At 48.2% G+C, this 21,530-nt stretch overlaps 2 protein-coding genes across 2 annotated transcripts in view; one reads left to right on the top strand and one right to left on the bottom strand.

Moving 5' to 3' along the window:
• The window catches only part of TDRD9 (tudor domain containing 9), an 83,150-nt gene extending 65,925 nt beyond the window's left edge, over positions 1 to 17,225 (bottom strand). Inside the window, exons 1-3 of the mRNA XM_004603770.2 lie at positions 17,032 to 17,225; positions 6,578 to 6,684; positions 351 to 448 (exon numbers count right to left, since the gene is read on the bottom strand). Coding sequence (XP_004603827.1) covers positions 351 to 448; positions 6,578 to 6,684; positions 17,032 to 17,225 — 399 coding nt within the window. The remainder of the gene's footprint in view (positions 1 to 350; positions 449 to 6,577; positions 6,685 to 17,031) is intronic.
• RD3L (RD3 like) lies at positions 12,465 to 14,709 on the top strand. The gene is made up of 3 exons (XM_055131546.1): positions 12,465 to 12,859; positions 13,227 to 13,532; positions 13,878 to 14,709. The coding sequence occupies exons 2-3, from the start codon at positions 13,234 to 13,236 to the stop codon at positions 14,176 to 14,178; spliced, it is 600 nt and encodes a 199-aa protein (XP_054987521.1). The 5' UTR covers positions 12,465 to 12,859; positions 13,227 to 13,233; the 3' UTR covers positions 14,179 to 14,709.
• Positions 17,226 to 21,530: the final 4,305 nt, after the last annotated feature.

Genomic DNA, 21,530 nt, shown 5'->3' on the forward strand with positions numbered 1-21,530 from the left:
AGATGTGGCTCCCTTCATGTCACTCTCTAACCCAAACATACACACAGTGGCCTGTTGGCAACTATGGCAGAGTACAGGCTTGCCTGCACCACCACCAAGACACGGAAGTGAGTTTCTCGCAAGGAGCAGCTCTCCTGGGGGATGAAGCCCTATACAACCCTGCAGAAATAAGCTTCCGGGAAGGCTAAGTACGGACAACCCTCCCCACAGTGATCACACCTGCCTGTATGCCAAGGGCAAAGCCTTCACACCACAGGGTACCCACCTCAAGCACTTTCAAACTAGAATGTCAAAGCCCTGGGCTGGGGCATTAAGTCAAACAGAAGTATTATGATAAAAAGTAATTTTACCTCTTCCTTACATCTATTTATAGGTAAATCAGGATATTTGTAAGCTGTCTCTGGAGCACATGTCACATTGCTTAATTTAGTTGAAGGTGGTCTTGGACCTGAATTTAGATAAAACAAATACAAGGTTATTTCTTACCTGGAAGGGGCAAGGTAAACAATCTAATGTTGTAACTACTCTGTACACAGAGCATGTAGACTTAAATGCTGGCCCAAACAAAAATATATTTGCCATGGGTTAACACAAGCAGAAAAATTAGAATCCCTCCAAGTCCCTACTGTAACTGATGTAAGCTGAGAACATTCTGGATCACCCATCAGAGCCATCAATGGAATGGGCTGTTCAGTACTCACCTCTGAGATGAAAGACCTGTCAGACAATTCTTCTCACCTAGAAGAATACTAAAACAGCTAGCTTAAAGAAGAAACTTTTATCTCAAGTTTGAGTCAATGCCCTGAGGTGTGAAGTGTGGCCTTCCTGCTGTTAGAAGAAAGTGGGAATAGACAGGAGACAATGTCTGAACTGACAAGACGTTTGCCTCGGCAGCCTGGGGGGCCTGGACACACTCATGGACACCCCCTCCCTGGCTCTCCCACTACCATGCAAATGACACATCAAAATCCAATTGTTACCAACTTTATCTTACATCCTAGATGAAGAAACACTGAAGCCCTCACAGCCCCAGACGTTGCCCCAAGATCAATCCTCTCTCAGGCATCTCTCTCAGCATTCCCCAGCCCTCCTGCAGACCTCAGTCTGCCCCAGTTCTCTTTCCTCTGTGTTCTCGTCCCTTCCAGCTGACACATGCCCAAGCTTTTCTTATCTCTGCAACATTTTCTCACACCCTAGTTCTCAGTTTCGTAACTGGTCTAAGACTATATCATCAAAATATGGCGATATTTCCCAATGTTTGGATTAACCTTGTAGTGCTCATCCAGAATTTTCAAAATTGGAGAAGCCAAACCTGACATGATCTCTTAAAGCAAAACCAGCTTCTTTGTGGATAAGAAGAGTTCCTCCCAGTTTTCCCACAGCTACTGGGGAGGAAGTTCTGAACACCCACCCACCCTCATCCAGTTCATCTCATAACTGATAACCAAACTCTGTACAGACCTCTTTCATTCTCATCAACCCCTTTCCTTCCTCCCCTCCCTTCAGAGTCAAAAAACTATCACTGGTGCCTTTCTATTTTCAAGTAAACTATCATTCGCCCCATTAAGAAGCATGTTCAAGTCAGAACTCCTTAAAATTAACCACACTGTATTCAAAACACTAAGCAATGACAGGTGAAAGCAATTAGAATCACAGAGCCAAGGCAAGCGAGCCCAGCTGCAGTGGCAGCTGCTGGGAGATGAGAGAGCCCCTAGCAGTGAGGCGAGTAATGCGAGATGCTCAGGGAGAGAAAGTGACAGTCTCAGGAACATGAGAAGGCGGCAGTACCACTTCCTGCAAGAGGATAAACTTGGTTCACAGCGTGGCAGCTAGCCCACCCTTTCCTAGGACACCTGCAGACTCACCCTCCTTGATGACATGCTGGAAAGACTTTTTTGAAAAAACCTTCCAGAAGCCCTAATTGTGCTGTCCTAATTACAGACCTTCCCGCAACAGAGCAGCAGCACAGGCCAATAATTTTAGGTTACTGCTAGAATGAACCCAGCACAGATCAAGACTTGTCACCACCTCTGGCAGCAGAGAGGCCAGGAAAACAGAGTGCGGGGGGGGGGGGGGGGAGGTTATGAGCCCTGTCCTCTGCACATGAGGAATAAAACTAAATACAGAAACAGGGAAAGCTTCATACTAGTCAAAGCAGATCCACCAAATGCATGAAACCAAGTGTAATCCCATAGGGATGTGAGCAGCTCAACACCAGAATTTGCTTTCGTTTCACTGCATATTTGTGTCCTGGATAGCTAGTATTCTAGGTGACACCACTGGGTGAAACTGTTAACCACACCAATCGCTGGTTTCTCTTCACTTAAGTCATCTGACTAGATCATGACCAACCAAATAAAACTATAAATTCAGATACGGTGTGTGCCACTGGTATGTTACTGAATTTAGCTGAAGAACACAACACTTTAATGTCTAGACGCTATACATTAGAGAAAATAAGTGTATTACTGCAATACTGAATTAGCCATAAAATGGATTCATTAGAACAATTGCCAATCACTTCACAAAGTATAAGATGCCCTTCTGGATACAAAAATCTAGTTCATTCTATTTTCCCTTTTCATTTATTATATCCACACTGGCCCGTCTCAAACACAGAGAGCGCTACCAGGGACTGGAGAACAGCTGTGAGAATGTCACTGAGTTAAAAGAAGGCAACACTATGGCATCCCTATGGAAACTGTCCTGGACAAGTTCAAATCTGCCCGATGAGAAGAACAGAACCCAGGTGGAAGCTACTGATCAGGAGGCTCAAGTTGACAGAAAACAATAATCTCAATTTTAAAAAATTATTTCCTCGGGCTGGGATGGCAACTCAAAGGAGTGTGGCACAGCCCTCACTTGCACAGGGGCTGGAGCGCAAGCCCAGCACCTATAACCCACAGCCAGGTGAGCCCTGGGGTCCCCAAGGACACCAACATCACCAGGAAGAGTGACCACCAAAGCCCCACAGAAACAGTCCCAATAAAAAACACACTTTAATTACAGAAAATTATACTATAACAATATCTGTGTATTACTAAAGTTCTCCAGAAATTCAACTTTTGTGCATTATTCATTAGAAATAATTTTAAGCACAGACAAAATAACACTGACATCACAACAAAAAAGTATTCCGAGTGGATGTATTTTTTAATAAGCATTAAAACTGGGCCTAAGCTCATAGGGACCCCCATGGCCTTCTCGTCCTGTCCAGATGCAATGGTCAGCGTGCCTGAATCAGTCTTGAACCAGCACAGCACCGATCCTCTCTGCCCCCACAAGCTCCACCTACCCCTGCACCTTGTCTGGCAGTCCAACCTGAATGCACCCCCTACATGAAGCCCGGTGTAGCCTTCTCTTGTCCAAAAGGTGTGTGTGTGGGGGGGAGGTCTTCCTCCGCTCAAGGAAGAAATCTGGTCTAAGGCCCCCAGAGAGCTCTTCTGTAGTGTCTCTCCAAAAGAACTAATGCAGGAGAACTCAGAAGTCAGCCAACTTCAGCACAGACAAGTTACATTGTGGGTGCCTCACAGTCCCTGGCACATACTATCAATGCTAATCATAAAAGAATTCTGGTTGAGTGCTACAAAGCAGTGGTTTCTGTTACTGCCTCATAAATGATTAAGGTAGCACTGTCGTCCGTTGTTCATCGATTTGCTCAAGCGGGCACAGTAACGTCTCCATTGTGAGACTTGTTGTTACTGTTTTGGGCATTATCGAATACGCCATGGGCAGCTTGCCAGGCTCTGCTGTGCGGACAGGATACTCCGTAGCTTGCTGGGCTCTCTGAGGAGGACAGAGAAATCGAACCCGGGTCGGCTGTGTGCAAGGCAAACACCGTACCTGCTGTGCTATCGCTCCAGCCCCTGATTAAGGTATCATGAATTCAGAAAGAAGAAAAGCAAGCACAGTTTTCAACACAAATCCCATTCTGAAGTTTCAAGCATGCACATTTGCTACTTCTCCACAGGCCGCACTAAGAGGGGTAGCACAGACTCAGGCTCCACGGGAGTAACAAGAAGGTCCTGCTCCGCTGTTCTGCACCGCACAAGTGGAAGACGGACATCCTTCTGACAAGAGCTAGTACAACTATGTTGTGCGGCCCTGAAGCCACTTATCACAGGTTCTTAGAGTATAAGAGAAACTAGAGGGGCTGGAGCAATAGCACAGAGGGTAGGGCGTTTGCCTTGCACGTGGCCGACTGGATTCGATTCCCAGCATCCCATACGGTCCCCTAAGCACTGCCAGGGGTAATTCCTGAGTGCAGAGCCAAGAGTAACCCCTGTACATCTCCAGGTGTGACCCCCGCACACCAAAAAAAAAAAAAAAGAGAAACAGGAGAAATGACTAGAACAAAACCCATCTCACCACAGCCCAGCTGATCTAAAGGAGAGTTAATCTCCTCTACCAGCTGACTGCAGATCCCAGAAATATTGCTAAACTTCTGATGAAATGTCCTGGGCACTTCCAATACGAAATAAACACTTGGTTTCCGTTGGAGGGGTGGGGCACCCTGGTGCTCAGGGCTTAGTCCTAGCTCTGTACTCAGGAATCACTCCTGGAGGACTCAGGAGACCCTATGGGATACAGGAGACTGAATCTGAGTCAGTCACATAAAAGGCAAGCACCCTACCCACTGTACTATTGCTACAGCCCCAGAAAACATTTGTATTTGTTCATTCTCCAACCCACTGATTTCCCTTCAAGTTCTCAGGGGACAGATCTTGGGTTCACTCAATGGCCCCTAGACAGACTGCCTTCTGCCAGAGAGGCACAGCACACACTCTAGATTTCAGCTGGGTTCACCAAGACATGCCAGGGACACCTGGGAGGAAACCAGGATCCTGAGAGAACCCATTAAGGTGAGAGAACATGCTAACTCCATACAGAGCCCAACAAAAAGAGTGGATTTTTTTAAATGAATGGGTTTTTTTTTTTTTAATATTATAATGACACCTGATTTGGGACCTACTATATTGCTAATTCTAAGGTCTCCTACAGAGATACAATGATTCAATGAACACTCATACATGCAGTTTGGCTTTTTCTCAGCATAGGAAGAACTGAATTAAAAGACATACATATTTTGGGGCTGGAGCGATAGCACAGCGAGTAGGGCGTTTGCCTTGCACGCGGCCGACCCGGGTTAGAATCCCAGCATCCCATATGGTCCCCTGAGCACCGCCAGGAGTAATTCCTGAGTGTAGAACCAGGAGTAACCCCTGTGCATCTCCGGGTGTGACCCCAAAAAGCAAAAAAAAAAAAAAAAATTAAAAGACATACATATTTTGACCTATCACTTCTGGTAACAGAATTACCAGGGGTACTTAGTCAAATAGCTACCCGTGCGTTTTGGATATGCCAAAAACAGTAACAATAAGTCTCTCAATGAGAGACGTTACTGGTGCCCGCTTGAACAAATCAATGAGCAACTGGATGACAGTGATACAGTGCTACTTAGTCAAATAGATCCAAAGAATAACTGAAAATCTAAAACTGTAAGATGAAACACACAAACATCATCTTAAGAGAACTAAAGGATTTTGAAGCAATATGAAGAAGCCAGGCCCAAGTCTGAAACAAAGCAAGAACAAAGAGAGAGGGAAAGGCAATGAATTCAAAGCAGCTTTGGCCTTAAGGTGAACTATAAAGGAAGAAATGAACCTGAATATAGTACAGTGACCAAAACAAAGAAAAACACAAAATAAGAGCCTAGCTAATGGCCTACAATTTCCCAGAAATAAAAGATACCGATCTGAAAGTCCACGAGATCCAGGAAACCGAGGAGGAGGTTCAACATGCTGTATTCAAACTGTAGTTCTTAGTATTTTTAAAAGTTTGACAAACAACAAAGGGATATATTCAGCTAGGCCTAGCTTCTGTCCATGAGCTACATCCCAGTAGGGTAGGAGGGCAGGAGAGAGTCCTCAGTCTGATCTGGAAGCTTATGTCTTGCCTTTCACAAAGGAAAAACCATGAGCCAACTTCTAGCACTGGGCTGGCATCTTGCACTGATCAACCTGAACAAAACAGCTACAGCCTCACAGAAAGTGACTCCATAGTAGGAACAATGCACCTTGGGTGGCAGAGGGAAGAAGGACCTTTCCCCTTCTTTACATGTACCATTAAAGCCTGATTTTGAGGGTTGGAGAGATAGTATAATGGATAAGGTGCTTGCCTTGCACACTGCCAACCCCGGTTTGATCTCCAGCACCCCAGATGGCCCCCCAATCCCCACGAGGAATGCTCCCTGAGAGTGGATCTGGGAATAAGCTTTGAACACTGCAGGGTATGAATCCCCACCCCCCAAAATGATTCTGATGTTAAAGTTAGATTTTTCAATAAAAATTTTAAGCAGTACTAGTTAAGAGCCCATTAAGAGATTATTTTGGAATGTTTGAAAAAAGAAAAAAACTGAATGATTCATAACATCTCATATAGTCCCGAAGGCAAATTAACAAGCTGTATGATTTCTTTATTGGCCTAAATAATAAATTTCTTGGGAGACCTTTAAGAATTCACTGTTTTCAGTGGAATTTCTCACACTGTATCTGGCAATTTTAAGAGAACCATTTACCTGGTGTCCTGGGTGAGTTCTTGATGCCATATAGATCAAACTCCTGTGCTTCCAGCTGTCTGTATTTGTTAATATACTCCACTTCTGAGCTCTTCTGACTAAGTGGTCTGCAAAAAAATTATTAAAAGTATGCTGTTTTAAACCCCGGCAGAGCCTGGCAAGCTCCCCAGGACGTATTCGATATGCCAAATACAGTAACAATGACAGGTCTCATTCCCCTGACTCTGAAAGAGCCTCCAATACGGCACCATTTGGAAGAACGAGTAAGGAGAGGCTGCTAAAATCTCAGGGCTGGGACAAATGGAGACGTTACTGGCACCCGCTGAAGCAAATTGATGAACAACGGGATGACAGTGATACAATGACGCTGTTTTAAATAGGAAGAAAAACAACTTGCTATGTTCTGAAATAACTCTTGAATAATTACCCTTTACATTAAAAAGTTCTAAGATAGGGGCTGGAGTGATAGCATAGCGGGTAGGGCGTTTGCCTTGCACGCGGCTGACCCGGGTTCAAATCCCAGCATCCCATATGGTCCCCTGAGCACCGCCAGGAGTAATTTCTGAGTGCAGAGCCAGGAGTAACCCCTGTGCATCGCCAGGTGTGACCCCCCCAAAAAAAAGCAAAAAAAAAAAAACCCAAAAAGTTCTAAGATAAAAAATCTCTATACCACATTTTATGAAATTTAAAGTAGAAGGCAACCAATCTTAGGGGGAAATACATTCATACAGATATATATATATATACATATATATATAAGAACACAAGGCTCAACCTTTAACAAGATGCTACTAATCTCTTATAGAAGGGCTTAATAGCTCCTAGGTGAAACACAACAATCTTCACACACTTTCCTCTAAGAAACTTTTTGATCATTTTTTGTGGATTGATCATAACAAAAAATACAAAATAAATGATTTCAGTTCTGCTTTGGGGGCAGGGTTTGGGGTTCAGGATGAAAACATTCGAAATATGGTAGTGGGAAGGTGTAATGGTGGTGGTATTGGTGTTTGAACATTAAATGTAAGCAAATATTGTGAACAACTTCAAAAAAATAAGATTAAAAATGCCTATAATCAGCAAATGCACAAAAAGGTACTTAAGTTCCCAGTGACAGTGTAAATCCAAACTAAAACAATGAGCTATTTTCCCTCCTTCAATTTGGAAAAAAAAGGAAAATACTTATAGTATAAGGGCAGGTATAAACAGGTAAGACATTAATTCCTTAGGCACGCTGCAGTATGTCACATCTTCCTCAGAGACAATGAAGATGCCAGGGAAAAGCGGGGGTAGAGGGCACCGAGGACAAGAGGAGGTACTACCTCAGCAGGCACTTATGGACCAGTAACCAAGTGTAAGCAGCCTCTGGGACAGTATAATGAAGCCCCAGCCTCTGAGAAGAGGACCACCTGGGGTGGAAATGCACCTGTGTGGCTGCAGAACTCTGGCTGCACCCTCGAGGCTGAGCCCAGACAGCGCCCACACTGAGAGCTGAACTCAGAGTGGCCTCAGGGTGGCACTGTGCACACAGATTCCCATCCAGAAAGCCCAATCCAGGCTGCAAAGGCCCCTAAGGCACAGCACAGTTCCAAGGCCCATAGACCCAATACCACTAGTCAGCGGCAGCACCCCCAAAGGGGCCTCTGAATAAGGCCCAGAGTTCCAGAATATCATATTAAAAATGTCAGGAACACCACAAGCTCCCGGCACCTGCAGGGAGGAGCTCCTGGAGGGCTGCTTACTCCCGACACTGGCTGGCGAGCTCAGAGGCAAAAAGTTGAACCTGAGACCTCACACCAGCCTCTAGTGAATTCCAAACCAACAAAACCTTTAGTTATTTTTAAGCTTATAAAGTTACTCTTCTGGGGGGCTGGAGCAATAGCACAGCAGGTAGGGTGTTTAATAGTATGTTTTAATACATTTTTAAACGCCTTGCACGCGGCCAACCCGGGTTCAAATCCCAGCATCCCATATGGTCCCCTCTGAGCACCACCAAGGGTAATTCCTGAGTGCAGAGCCAGAAGTAACCCCTGTGCATCGCCGGGTGTGACCCAAAAAGCAAAAATAAATAAAGTTACTCTTCTGTTATTTATAAATTTTAAAGTAGAGGCCTTTGGTGGGGGACAAGGGAGGGAGTGTCTGGGCCACACACTGTGGCCCTCAGGGGCACTTCTGGCTCCGTGATCAGGAGTGAACCTGGGTGGTGCTGGGGGGGGGACCATATGTGGTGGTGGGGAAAAAGTAAAGTTGGCCACATGCAAGATAAGCACCTTACCCTGGTACTCTCTCCAACCCCTAGAGAGACCTTCTTAAATACACACAGAAAAAATATCAATAAACTTAATTATCATTTAAAACTTACCAGCATGTCTAAAAATAAAGGTTAAAGGGCAAGAATAGTGGTGGAGGTTAAGAAAACATTTGTAGGGGCTGGAGTGATAGCACAGCGGGTAGGGCGTTTGCCTTGCACGAGGCCAACCCGGGTTCGATTCCCAGCATCTCACAGGGTCCCCTGAGCACCGCCAGGAGTGGTTCCTGAGTGCAGAGCCAGGATTAACCCCTGTGCATGCCAGGTGTGACCCCGCCCCCCACCAAAAAAGGAAAAAAACATTTATAGCATATGTAACAAAAAGTATATTAACAAGCACAGCTGAAGGAACTATATGATTTGTAACTTACATGTAATAGTATGTTTTAATACATTTTTAAACGATAAAATAAGATTCAGTTTCTCCTTAAATCTATCTTGAACAGCCTATTCAATAATAATTACAATAATTATCTAGAACTTCTACGTCAGTAGCAAGGGAATCAAAATAAAATGGCATTAGACTCCTTGCACTGCAAACTTCTAGTTCTCAAGCACTGGAAGAAAAGGCCCAAATGATCAGTACAAAGGTGCCCAGCTACACATCACCTCAAGGTGTCAGAATCCTGTCTTCCAAATCTATCTCCTGTATACAGACATGGACACCTATTAGGAAAATGCTATTTCACCTTTTTTCTGTAACTCAAATTTGTTTCATTTCTTTTAAATATTAGAGGGTTTTTTAAATATATATTTTGGCTTTTTTGGGGGGCATGGGTTTTGGTTGTTTTTGCTTCTTTTTGGGTTTTGAATCACACCCACCGAACAGTGCTCAAGGGGAACTATAAGCTCAGTGCTAAGGAGCTCCACAGCAAATTATACGTTCCATCCCTCTGAGCCATTCTCCCCACCCCTAAATTTTCACTTATTATAAAATTGGAGATGTATGATATTTTATGTTTTTCAGCTAACAGAATGTAGCACAGAAAATTATGGTGATGACTCAGAAGCTTATTTCATATTTCATAATCCTGGATTTAGTCCGAACAACATATCCTAGAAACAATTCACTGTCGATTTATGGAAATGTTTGCTAAATAAAATCCCGTTAATCTAGCTATACCTTGATAAGCAGGAAGATGTCAGGAAAAGGCACATCCTAACCTTGATCTATAAATATTTATGTCCTCTACATAATGGGAAACGACGATAATCAGAGACTGATACCCCAGCTCTATTTCAATCAAACAATCTCAGGAGATGAGAGAAATTAAAATCTGCAATAATCCAAGTGCTGAAAAAAAAACTATCCAGTTTAAGGGTACGGGATTTGTCACAGTGCCTGACATGTATGAAGCCAAGACAGTGACGCAAGTGATACCCTTTTCATCTTGGTGCCGTGCCACATCCACTGTGCATGCAAGTGTGCAAGCCAGCCCCTAACGTGAGCACAGCTGTGAGTCACTGAAGGACATGAGCTGAGCTAGAGAGCCCTGGGCAGGGCCCACTGAGCTATGCTAACGTCCGAGGCCAGCAGGGGGTGGATGGCCTTCAAGCCACTCACATCCAGAGATTCTTCAATCTCTGCTGGGATGTTTCCTGCCTGCCCAGAAATTTCTTCCTGGGTCTCGTAATCTGGAAGAAGGGGTTCCACTCCGATGACATCCTGGAGCAAGGTGCTACCTACTTCCTAATGGCGCTATATCGGCTTCCCAGGAAAGGAGCTGCAGGTGGGCAGAGATGAGGCTCCCCATCCCTCTCAAGCCCGATAGCGGGAGACAGCCCAGTGAATCAGAAAGGGGACTATTCGAGGGGGCTGGAGCAACAGCACAGTGGGTAGGGCGTTTGCCTTGCACACGGCTGACTTGGGCTCGATTCCCAGCATCCCATAAGGTCCCCTGAGCACTTCCAGGGGTAATTCCTGAGTGCAGAGGCAGGAGTGACCCCTATGCATAGCCAGGTGTGACCCGAAAAGCAAAAAAAAAAAAAAAAAAAAAAAAGGGGGGGGGAATATGAAAACATAGCCAAGCTGGATTCAACATTAAGAGAAATCACACAACTCAAGGAAACCCTGGGGAAAAACTTGTTTTCCCTCAGACAGAAGAAAAAAATGAGCGGATGTCTAAGCTAGTCCACGAGTCCTGAAGAAGAGACTCACACTGTGGTCAGGGGAAAAAGAGGAAACAGACACACATCGTGAATCTGGCCAGTGAGCTCAGGTGTTTCCAGCATGGCAACAACAAGCGTAGCACGAGAAATTTGATTTGACTGATGTGCAAGGGCCCGGGGGAGATGGCAAGCGCGGGAGGCAGCTGTGGCTGACACCAGACCAGAGGGAGGCTACAGGAAGAGGCGGCAAGGGGCTTTGAGCAGAGATATCCTCAGAGTTCATCTCAGGATGTTTGAGATTCTGTATCAGAGACAAAAAAAAAATAAAAATTAAAATAACTGGACTATTCAAAGGAAGAAACAGGAGAATTCCCCTAAGCACTAGAAAAGTTCATTCTATACTAATGAACAATGTCCTTTCCTGCTCATAGAACCGTACACAATGTAATGTGAAAACCTACTTGTGGAAGCTAATGGGTCCTGACATCTGGTGTTCTCTGACACAGAAGCGCCAGGAGCAAGAGGACACGCACACATGTCCACCTTCATTGTGCCTGACATGCAAGGCCCACAGCAACAGCACCCATTCTTCATGGTTCAGCTGAAGGAGAAAGCAGCAGTAGGAAGAATGCCAACAGAAGGGAAAACCACCATGGAGCCATTTAACATGGTGCTCCTCAGCCTCTCTCAACCACAGTCCCTGCCTTCCTGGGGTCCCAGGCCCTCATCACTTTGTCCCCTACTCCCATGGCCCACCCTCACACAATTTTCACCTGCCCTGTTTGGAACTACCCTGGGCCCACCCCCACCTGCATGAGAAACCCTGATAGGACAGCTGAGAGGAGCAGGAGTGCAGACTCCACCATGCAGGACCATCACAACCGGGCAATGCTGGCCAGCACCAGACACTTCCACTTCAGCCCCCGAAGAAAACACTGAAGCGGTTTCCTAGGGAACTAAGATTGTCGTGAACTTTATTTTTGTGGATCCATTTTTCCCTGACCTTAACTTATTGTTACCTTATGATTTTAGAGATTACAAAATATACTTTAAAGTTATCTATGTGCTTACGATATTATAATGTTCTCTAGCATTGCTTAGACAAACGTTTTAGAAAGCAAAACAAAATAAGCACAGGCCGTAACATTGCTAACAACTCTCTCACACTTGGCCAGTAGCAGTACTCTCGGCCTATCTTCCCAATCACAATGTGCTTTCTCAGAATGCATGCTTTGCAAAGAGTCAAGTCTAATCTATTTTTCCTGCTTATACTGGGGTGGGTTGGGGAGGAGGGCAGTGACCTGTCTTCTAAATGGCCTGAAAGTTAAGCTGAAGAATAAAAGCAACATGGTTATTTTTAGATCTCTACAGGCATAAAAATACAACACTAAACTGTGACCCACAGCTCTGCACAGCCAAGCACATCATGCGCCAGTCCTCGCTCTTGCTAGGAATGTATCTGCACTGCTCGCAGCTCCCAGTCCTCGCTCCATCGCCGAGGAGCCGCCTGCAGGCCCTGGGGATTGGAATCTGTAGCCAGCGGCATTTTTCAAAGAAGCTGAGCTCCACTCAAAAGGTAGACCTGATATAATTTCTGGAGATTAGGAGCTGTTTTTCGCCATTTCTTCTAGGTTGCTTAAAAGGTGAATTAAATGAGGATTCTCTCCAAATGAAGACATCACAACCTCGTTCCCAACATAGAAGTTATTTACTTCAGGCACCACTTCAGCAGCTGAATAGGAAGGTTCACTGCCTCAACAGGGACTCACGCAGGAGAACAAGATACACCTGAGTGAAACACGGTTTCATCACCAGTTCAGGTGAACTCTGACAACATCAGTACATCAGATCCAGCAATTTAACAGGTAAGCTTTAAATCTTTTCTGTAAAAATCCTATGTCAAAAGTTTATAGATAGCACCTCCCTGTACCGTAAAATTTTAGAACTTTTAATAGCAGGTGTTATTTTCAGAAGGTGTTCTGTATTTTAGGTTCTCTGACCTTGTATCTTTAATTTCCACTCCACTACATAAAACTATTTTCAAAGCCTGATTTTGGCACTGACCTAGTTAGACAGTACAAGACTTTAATCCACTTCCTAATCTTCCTTTGACCTCCATATCCAACCAGTGAAAACGTCATACACTATCTGGGTAAACTGTAAAGAAACAAATTTTTATTCATCAGAACCATAACATTTAGTGCAAATAAATAAATGAGAATATTTCCACAGGCTAAAAATGCCACTTTTTAACTGGATTAAATGGCCAAAGTATGATTCCTGCAAACCCACACACTGCCCTAGCTCAGATGTGGTTACAAGAACTCTGCTTCGGGAACTGAAGTGGCACCTAAAGGAACGAGAGAGACTAATACAAGAAATTGAAAATGAACAAAAAGTTAAAAAAACAGGTGTCGATTACAACTGGCTGAGGAACTACCAGAATCCACACATGACTATCCCCACTACTGAACAAAGACAACTCGAAGTTCTTTGCTCCCAAATCCAACCTTGCCAAACAGGCACTATTCTCAGCAGGTAAAAAACTTGTATTCTCTTCTGTGATATGTGTTACTGTCAAGTCTATGTTCTGTTTGCATTTAGACTGGAAAACATATTATATGAGGTAAATTCCAGTATTGTGTGTTACTACATAGGCAGCACCCACAAGGATGGGCTGCACTAAAGTATCAATGGCTTTCTTCCCAGTTAGGAAATAGTCCCCCCTCGGTCACAATGTCTTCACTAAAAAGGACTTTAAAGCATTGTGCAGACAATGCCGTAGTCAGTAACCGCTCTCTGCTTCCATGATCTTAGCTCTCTTGTGAGATAAAAACCTTAACAAAGCCATGTTCTGAACACTCATCACTGCCTTCTCTCCAGATTTCGAGAAGTTCTGGCAGAAAATGATGTGTTACCCTGGGAAATTGTCTACATCTTCAAGCAAGTTCTGAGGGACTTCCTGAGCAGCACTGACAACGGCGGTCAGCAAGGGGACCTGGGCGAGGCAAGGCTGAGAGGACACCCCTCTCTACAGGGCACTGGCCCCAGGCAACACTCCACACGTTTGGGTCAAGAGGAAATACCCACGATTTCTAGTTACGTGGACAAAAACAGCAAGAACAGTTTCCCAACATTCTCGCAGAGAATATGGAACCTACCATATTATTACCCTTCCAGTTAAGTTACTTATAACCATATTTTTATGATCATCATATCAGAATTATATAATAAGAAAAAGCAACAATTTCTCTCTGTTGCAAGGTTAGAGGTTTAAATTCCTGTAGACTTAATTCCTATTTAAGTGTCTGCTTTTTAAGTCACGCTAAAGATGCAACGTTTTCACTGAACTGTGTGCTTTGAACTAAATATTTCCTAAATATTTTGTGTGTGGGGCGGGGGAAAACGGAGTTTTTTCTAATACCTCAACTACACCTCACAGGAACTAAGTCATTTAGTATGAAATTTGACAAAACCTGTGTGAAACTTTGACTCTGAAAGGAAGCAATGTGCAGAATAAAATTATTTCTGTGGACTCTCACCTTTACAACATGGCTCTGAAATAATAAGGCCACCCTACAGCCTGTGATATCTCTAGAGGGTTTTTCCTGGGAGGACCAAAGACAGGCAGGGATGGAGGGAGCTTCCGGGTGCAGCTGGAAACACCACAACACTTTACCCCACATTCATATTTTCTCTTTCTCTCTCTCTCTCTCTCTCTCTCTCTCTCTCTCTCTTTCTCTCTCTCATTTTAATCTCAACTAAGGGGAAAATAAAAGGTATGTCTTTAGTGTATCAGTTAAAAGACACACTGATTTTGGACGGATAAAGTTAAACAATAAGAAACAATAAGTGCTGGGGCCAGATAGTACAATGGGTAGGGCATTTCCCTTCAGAGGTCAACGAAGGTTCAATTCCCAGCACCTCATATGGTCTCTTCAGAGGACCACCAGGAGTAATTTTCCAGAGTGCAGAGCCAGGAATAACCCCTGAGCACCACTGGTTGTAACCCAAAAACAAAAACAAACCAATAAATGCTGACAACAAATTTAAACTGGAATGGCTGTTTAAAATAATAAACGTGGAGCTGGAGCGATAGCACAGCGGGTAGGGCGTTTGCCTTGCACACAGGTGACCTAGGTTCGAATCCCAGCATCCCATATGGTCCCTGAGTAGCGCCAGGAGTAATTCCTGAGTGCAGAGCCAGGAGTAACCCCTATGCATCACAGGGATGACCCAAAATAGAAAAGAAAAAAATAAAATAAAAAATGTGGGCAATAGAACAGCCAGTAAGGAACTTGCCTTGCACATGGCCATCAGCCTCAGAAGTTTGCGTCAGTAATTCCGTGATCTTGTACACTTGAGCAAGTTTGCCTAGGGCCTGAGAAGACACTATACCAGGAAGTACTTCTCAGGTAAATGTCAGCCTTTTTTGTGGGCTACAAAGTACAGACACTGAAACTGGAAATTTTACAGAGGAATATACTTACTGTACTTATATTTTTGTACTTATACTTTTGTACTTATATTTTTTATTATTTGTACTTTAATGTTTCGAATGAGACTTGCTTAAAGTTTTTTATTGAGTAGTCTCAGTTCATGGAAAACTGAAAATTTTTAAGAACTGGTCGATAGTAATTTAAAGTTTTATCAATACGTTCAGTATCTGACAAGATCAATGACAATTTCCAACAGCAGTTATTCAAAAGCTTACTGTTCTGCCTAAGAAGTCCAGGTAGCACGCAGTAAATGGGGGAGGGGTCCCTCAGGAGCACTCAGGAGCACAAAGGCAGCACAGGGCAAAAACAGAACAGTTACTGTAAAGATGCACGCAGGCCTTTGAAGCAAACTTCCCAAAGTTCCAAAGATGCACTTCACACTATGAAGGCATCAAGGAATGCACGATAAGTTGAGTCGTATACAACAAAACCACTTTCTCAAGGGGGGGGAGTCCGAGTGCAGATAGTGCACGGAGACAACTTCCACTTGCCCTCTTGAAGAGGGAGCAAAGGTTTCTATTCACCAGACCAAGGCGTCCTTCAAACAAGGCATTCTCTTGCCTTTTTATTTCCATCAAAATCAAGTGAAGAGATGAACTCAGAGCAGCAACTTAGGTCACCAGATAACAGGAAGACACCGACACGGCAGCAACTGTGCGCCATGGTGTGCACCTAAACGAGTGGAAAGCTTTTCACCCCAACACACGCATGTACTCGGCAGTTTGCGGCAGCTTTACTCACAGGTGCCAGAAGTCCTTCAGCAGGAGAACGGGGGCCAGATCCATCAGAGGGGACCCGGGAGTCTGCTGAGAAGGGGGCCGCCTCCAGACAGATACAGAGGGACGTAAGCACATTCTGCAGAAAGCCACGTGGAAAGGCGGCGCGGCCTGTGCCTGCGACTCTGGAACGTCCCGGAAAACACCAAGACGCAGCCGAGATGGTAAAAAGATCAATATGGGGGGAGGGACGCAGGGAACCCCTGACCGAAAAAAAAAAAAACAGAATCAGCTGCCAGGATTGCGAGGAGAGAGGGACAGGCAGAAGAGAATTTTTTTCGCGGGGGTCACACCCGGCAATGCACGGGGTTACGCCTGGCGGTGCTCGGGGAAGCACAGGGGGTGCTGGGATTGAACCCGGGCCGGCCGCGCGAAAGGGCAACGCCCTACCCGCGGTGCCATAGCTCCAGCCCCGAGAAGGGATTTTTAAGCAGCGAAGCCACTTCGTACTCACTACGTGACGCTGCACGTGTCCAAAGCCACAGACCGCCCAGCCACGTGGCCACACGACCTCACTCACCAAGGCGGGGCAGCCCCAGCTCCCGAGGAAGTGGGGAAGGCAGCAACGCTCGGAGCTCGACCGACTCTGCAAACTAAACTGCGCGGAAGCGGCAAATGCCCAACTGCCCCGACCCCAGAGCCACCCCCTTCCGGAGGGGAGAAGCCGCCGGCGCCGGGTCCCCACATGCGGCCCGGGCGCCGTGGGGCGACCCGGGGTGCGACCGGCGCTGGCGCTGCCAGGGCCCGCCCAGGCGCCCTTACCTGCCCACCAGCAGCGCGGGCGGGGCCGGGCCCGCGGCGGGGACAGGGGCCGAGGCCGCGTTCCTCCGCTGGGCCTCGTCGCGGGCCGCCTCGGCCGGGAAGGCGGGCGGGGAGCCCAACAGCTCCACGTCGGTCACGGTCTTGCCGATGGTGAACCAGTCGTTGATCTGGTCGAGGGTGAGTTTGCGCAGCATGTTGGCGCCACCGCCTCAGCACGGCCTCAACCGCCTGTCAGAGGCGCCCAACAGGCGACGACGGCCAAGCCAGGCGGGACCGCCAAGGTGAGCCGCCCCGCCCTGCCACGCCCCGCCCCGCCCCGCCACGCCGGCCAATCAGAACCGGCCGCCTGCCCAGCCACCCTTGCCTACCCTCGTGCCTGAGCGCGCCACCCCCGCCCTCCAATCAGAACCCGCCCAGCCACCCGTGCCTTGCCTCGTGAGGCCCGAGGATTCCAATCCTCCAATCAGAACGAGCCTAGCCACCCGTGCCTTGCCGCGTGCCTTAGGCCACGCCCCACCCCGCCCTCCAATCAGAACAAGCCTCACAAGCCCAGCCACCCATACCTTGCCTCGTGCCCGAGCGCCCCATCCTGTCCTCCAATCAGAACAAGCCTCACAAGCCCAGCCACCCATACCTTGCCTCGTGCCCAAGCGCCCCATCCTGTCCTCCAATCAGAACAAGCCTACCCTCCTGCCCCGCCTCGCTGGCCAATCAGAACGAGCCGCCTTCTCATCATCCGAGCCTCGCGCTCTAGGCCCCACCCCAGCCCGCCAATCTGGGTCTGGACCCCTGACTGCCTCTCTGCTGAGCGGGGCCCCTTTAGGTCCCGGGACCCAGAGCAGGCGCATAGCCCGGTCACTCTCCCGCTTCCTTCCCTGGTCCTGACGAGCGCCCGCGACATCCTGCTCTGTGCGGGCCCGTCCCTGTGGCGGTGCGCGCAGCCGCCGGGGTGAGGGAGTCCTGTGTGAGCCCTTGACTCACGGGGACCCTCCCTGCGAGCTTCGGAGCAGAGACGCAAGGAGAACGGGGGACTCCTGGGGGAACGGTGTCGAGTGGACACCGGGAACAGCCAGCAAAGGGGGCTCGTGGCTGAAGGCGGGGCAGGCAGCCCCGGGGGGAGAGCCGGATGGGCGATAAGGAGTGGGCGCTGGTCACGCAACCGGGCCCCAGGAGAGTCCCAGGGCCCCAGCAAGGAACGTTGGGTAGAAGGGGCCAAGGTGGGAAGGAAATGGAAAAACAGTGGGAGGGTGAGGAGGAAGGACAACCCCAGAGAGGGGGAGGGGAGGGGAGGCGGGGTTGCCTGCTTCCGGCTCAGGAACCGGCCCGAGGAGCTCGCCAGGAGAGCAGCCCGGGCAGGGTCGGAGGCCTTCGAGGGTAGGGCACTGCCTGGCAGTGTGGGCCCCTGCCTCGGTTCGCAGCACCGCGAGGCTCCTCGGGAGTAGTCGTGGGTGGCCCGTGCCGCAGGGCTCAGCCGCGCCCCATCCTTGGCTGGGCGCGAAACCACCAGGCAGGCCGAGGTGCTCCCTGAGCACCACCTGGGAGCGCCCACCGCAAGGTCCGCTTGGGCAGCTCGGGAGAGGCCAGCGTGCAGGCTACTCGGTTTCTCGGCGAAATGAGCCCGGTCCCTGGGCCAGATCCGGGCCAGGCACAGGCGCCAGCTCTAGGCCTCGCAGTCCCACTTTTCCAAAGAGGCAGCCTTGGAAAGGCGCCCCCACACAGCACACAAAAGTTTTTGATAGTGGAAAAGAAATTGTTTTGCAGAAAGTGAAGGGGAAAAAAGTCATCCCAAAGTCATTTCAGCTGTGTCCTTGAGCACAGGCCGGGAAATGGTGCCTTCATCCGGTCCCGAAGGCCGGCATGTGTTCTCCGGTTCCCAAAAGGAAGTGACTGGCCGGCTCGCTGCCACAGGAGGCCTTTGTTGGTGTCACAGCGAGCAGTTGTTAAGTGAAGTCACCTCGGCCTCAAGGGCTCCTTTCACAGCCTGCCCAGCGTTGTTCTCATTTGAGGTGATTGTCCCCTTTGATACCGTGGCTCAGGACACTCCCGCTGAAGCCTTCTCTCTTTTCTGTCTTTTCCCCCAACCAGACACTGGCTCGCAGCCTTCATTTATCCGTGTTGACTGATTGGCTTTCAGCCCCTCCATTTGATCTCAGGCCTGGCTGCTCCTTCCTTGACAATTCAGTTGCCTTGCCTCTCTGTCCAAAGTCTGAGCTCAAAGACCAGATCATTTACGAGTTCCTCACGGACTTTGCAGGCCGGTGCTGGGAAGGCTGACCCTGTCATGAAGAGATATGCTTGGTGATGTGTTTTTCACTGGTTTGGAGTCATAACTAAGCACATTCAAATTTTGCTCAAGGTTTCAAGATGAGGGGCTGGAGCAATAGCACAGTGGGTAGGGCGTTTGCCTTGCACGCGGCCGACCTGGGTTCGATTCCCAGCATCTCATATGGTCCCCTGAGCACTGCCAGGGGTAATTCCTGAGTGCAGAGCCAGGAGTAACCCCTGTGCATTGCTGGGTGTGATCCAAAAAGCAAATCAAAAAAAAGAACAAGGTTTCAAGATGAGCTAGAAGTTCTAAACTTCAGACTCTGAAGCCTTGATTTGAACCGCCTACAGTGGGACTCCCTTAAAGACAAGGAAAATATGTGGCCCTGGTGTTAGAAGGATGTTTTCATGGAGTCCCTCTCACGATCACAATCACGAAATCCCGTTAATCATCGATTTCTCGAGCGGGCTCAGTAACCTCTCCATCCTTTCCCTGAGATCTTAGAAGTCTCTCTCGACTCGGCCCTCCCAATGATGTCACACTGGAGGCTCTTTCAGGGTCAGGGGAATGGGATCCAGCTTGTTACTGGATTTAGCATATAAATACACCATGGGAAGCTTGCAAGGCTGTCCCATGTGGGCAGGAAACTCTCAGAAGCTTGCCAGTGTCTCCCAGAGGGAGAAGTAGGCTACAAGATACCGCGGACACGTGCTTCTGGGAGCTCGCTTTTAAGTCTCTGGATGTTGGCCGTTGATGGGATTACACACACCTGGGTTCCTCTGCCAGTACCTTCATGTGTGAGGCCCGTCCGAACGTGTGGAGAGGGGCCTCGAGCATGGCGGTGGCTAGATTCCTGTGGTCTTTGGCCGCTAGGAGCTCTGCTCGGGGCAGGAAGGGAAGCTGGAGCCCATCCCCTCCGAGGGGGCCCCGGGGAAGACAGCCAGGCGTGCAGGCAAGAGACTCTGCCGGAGTCCCTCTATTTACCAGAAACATCACTCACCATGCATGGATCTCTGAGCGGCCTTCCTGGGTCCTCGCTGTCCCCTGGTGCTGTCGTGGGAAACCCCACCTTCACAGCGAGAGTGCTAGTGAACATCTGAGCGGGATTGTAAGAATGGTTTTGGCTTCTTAGGCCTTGGAAATCCCAAAGCCACCTGTGGAGAGCCGCCACGTTGCCCGTGACCTGCTCCTCCTGCTCCCCCTCTCGCAGCTCTCAGCCAGCCCCTTCTGCTGTACTTATTTCCTTAGTCTCCCTTCGCCCAAAAGGACACTTCTCCGTCTTTACTAGGGCTAGTACTCTGTGCCTCGGATCGGAGTGGCAGTTACAAAGCATCGCTTTGTCTTCTGTTGCACTGTGAGGTTTCCAGGTGTGTATTTCTTTTCATTTATGTGCCTGAGTGTTTCTGCATCACTTTTGGAAAGTTCTCGCTGCCTTTACCTCAGCTACTCTGTCCTGCCATCTCTTCCTTCTGAGGCTTTGCTTCCACACACGCTGGACTTTCTTCCTGGAGCGTCTGGCTGTTCTCTCTGGGCTGTGGGAACCCACCCCACTTGCTGCTTCTTCAGCCGTCTGACATAATGCAGATGCAGCCAATGTTGACGTGGATCCTTTTTTCTCTTCTGGGGGGAGGCTCCAAAGTGGAAGTGAGGGCTCCAGGGCCACTTCCGGTGATTCTCGACCAACTGGGCCCATGGTCAGTGCTGGGACATCGGGACCACAGCAGCGGTGGGTGCTTAGAGCCTGTGGTGCAGGAATCAAGCCAGGGTTAGGAAGACCCTATACCATCTCCCATCCCACCCTACGGGACCTCAATTTGGCTCTTTTTCGATTAGTTTTGTGTCAGTTTTTAGTTTCCCACTCTAGTGAAATCCTTAGTCTTTTTCAAGGAGGGGTGTTGGTGCTCAGGGACTCTGGCCACTGGTTGCTCGGGCACTGTGTGAGGGGAACTGTATGTGTCAGGGGTTGGAGGGGGGTCAGCTGCAAGCGAGGCATCTGCCTTACTCCCTCCACTTCCCCAGATTTTTCGGTCTTGTCTTTTTACTTCCTTACGAGCATGTTTGGGTTTTGGTGACTTTCTGCTGCTAGGGACTGAATGGAAGCCTCCCACCGGCCTGGCATAAGCTCTACCGCTTGGTACACTTCTTCTACTTCCCGGAGCCTCCCGGGCACTGCTGGGGCGGGAGCCTGGGGAGGCCCTGCCACGGTGCCCGGCAGGCTGTGCGGGCCTGGCGT

Source organism: Sorex araneus, chromosome 3 (genome assembly GCF_027595985.1).
Source record: "Sorex araneus isolate mSorAra2 chromosome 3, mSorAra2.pri, whole genome shotgun sequence".
Classification (NCBI taxonomy): Eukaryota; Metazoa; Chordata; class Mammalia; order Eulipotyphla; family Soricidae; genus Sorex; species Sorex araneus.

Excerpts from the sequence above, each read along its gene's own strand:
- RD3L (XM_055131546.1), top strand. The coding sequence starts at position 13,234 with ATGCCACTTTTTAACTGGATTAAATGGCCAAAGTATGATTCCTGCAAA. Across the intron at positions 13,533-13,877 it reads ACAGGCACTATTCTCAGCAG|ATTTCGAGAAGTTCTGGCAG; the intron begins GTAAAAAACTTG and ends CCTTCTCTCCAG.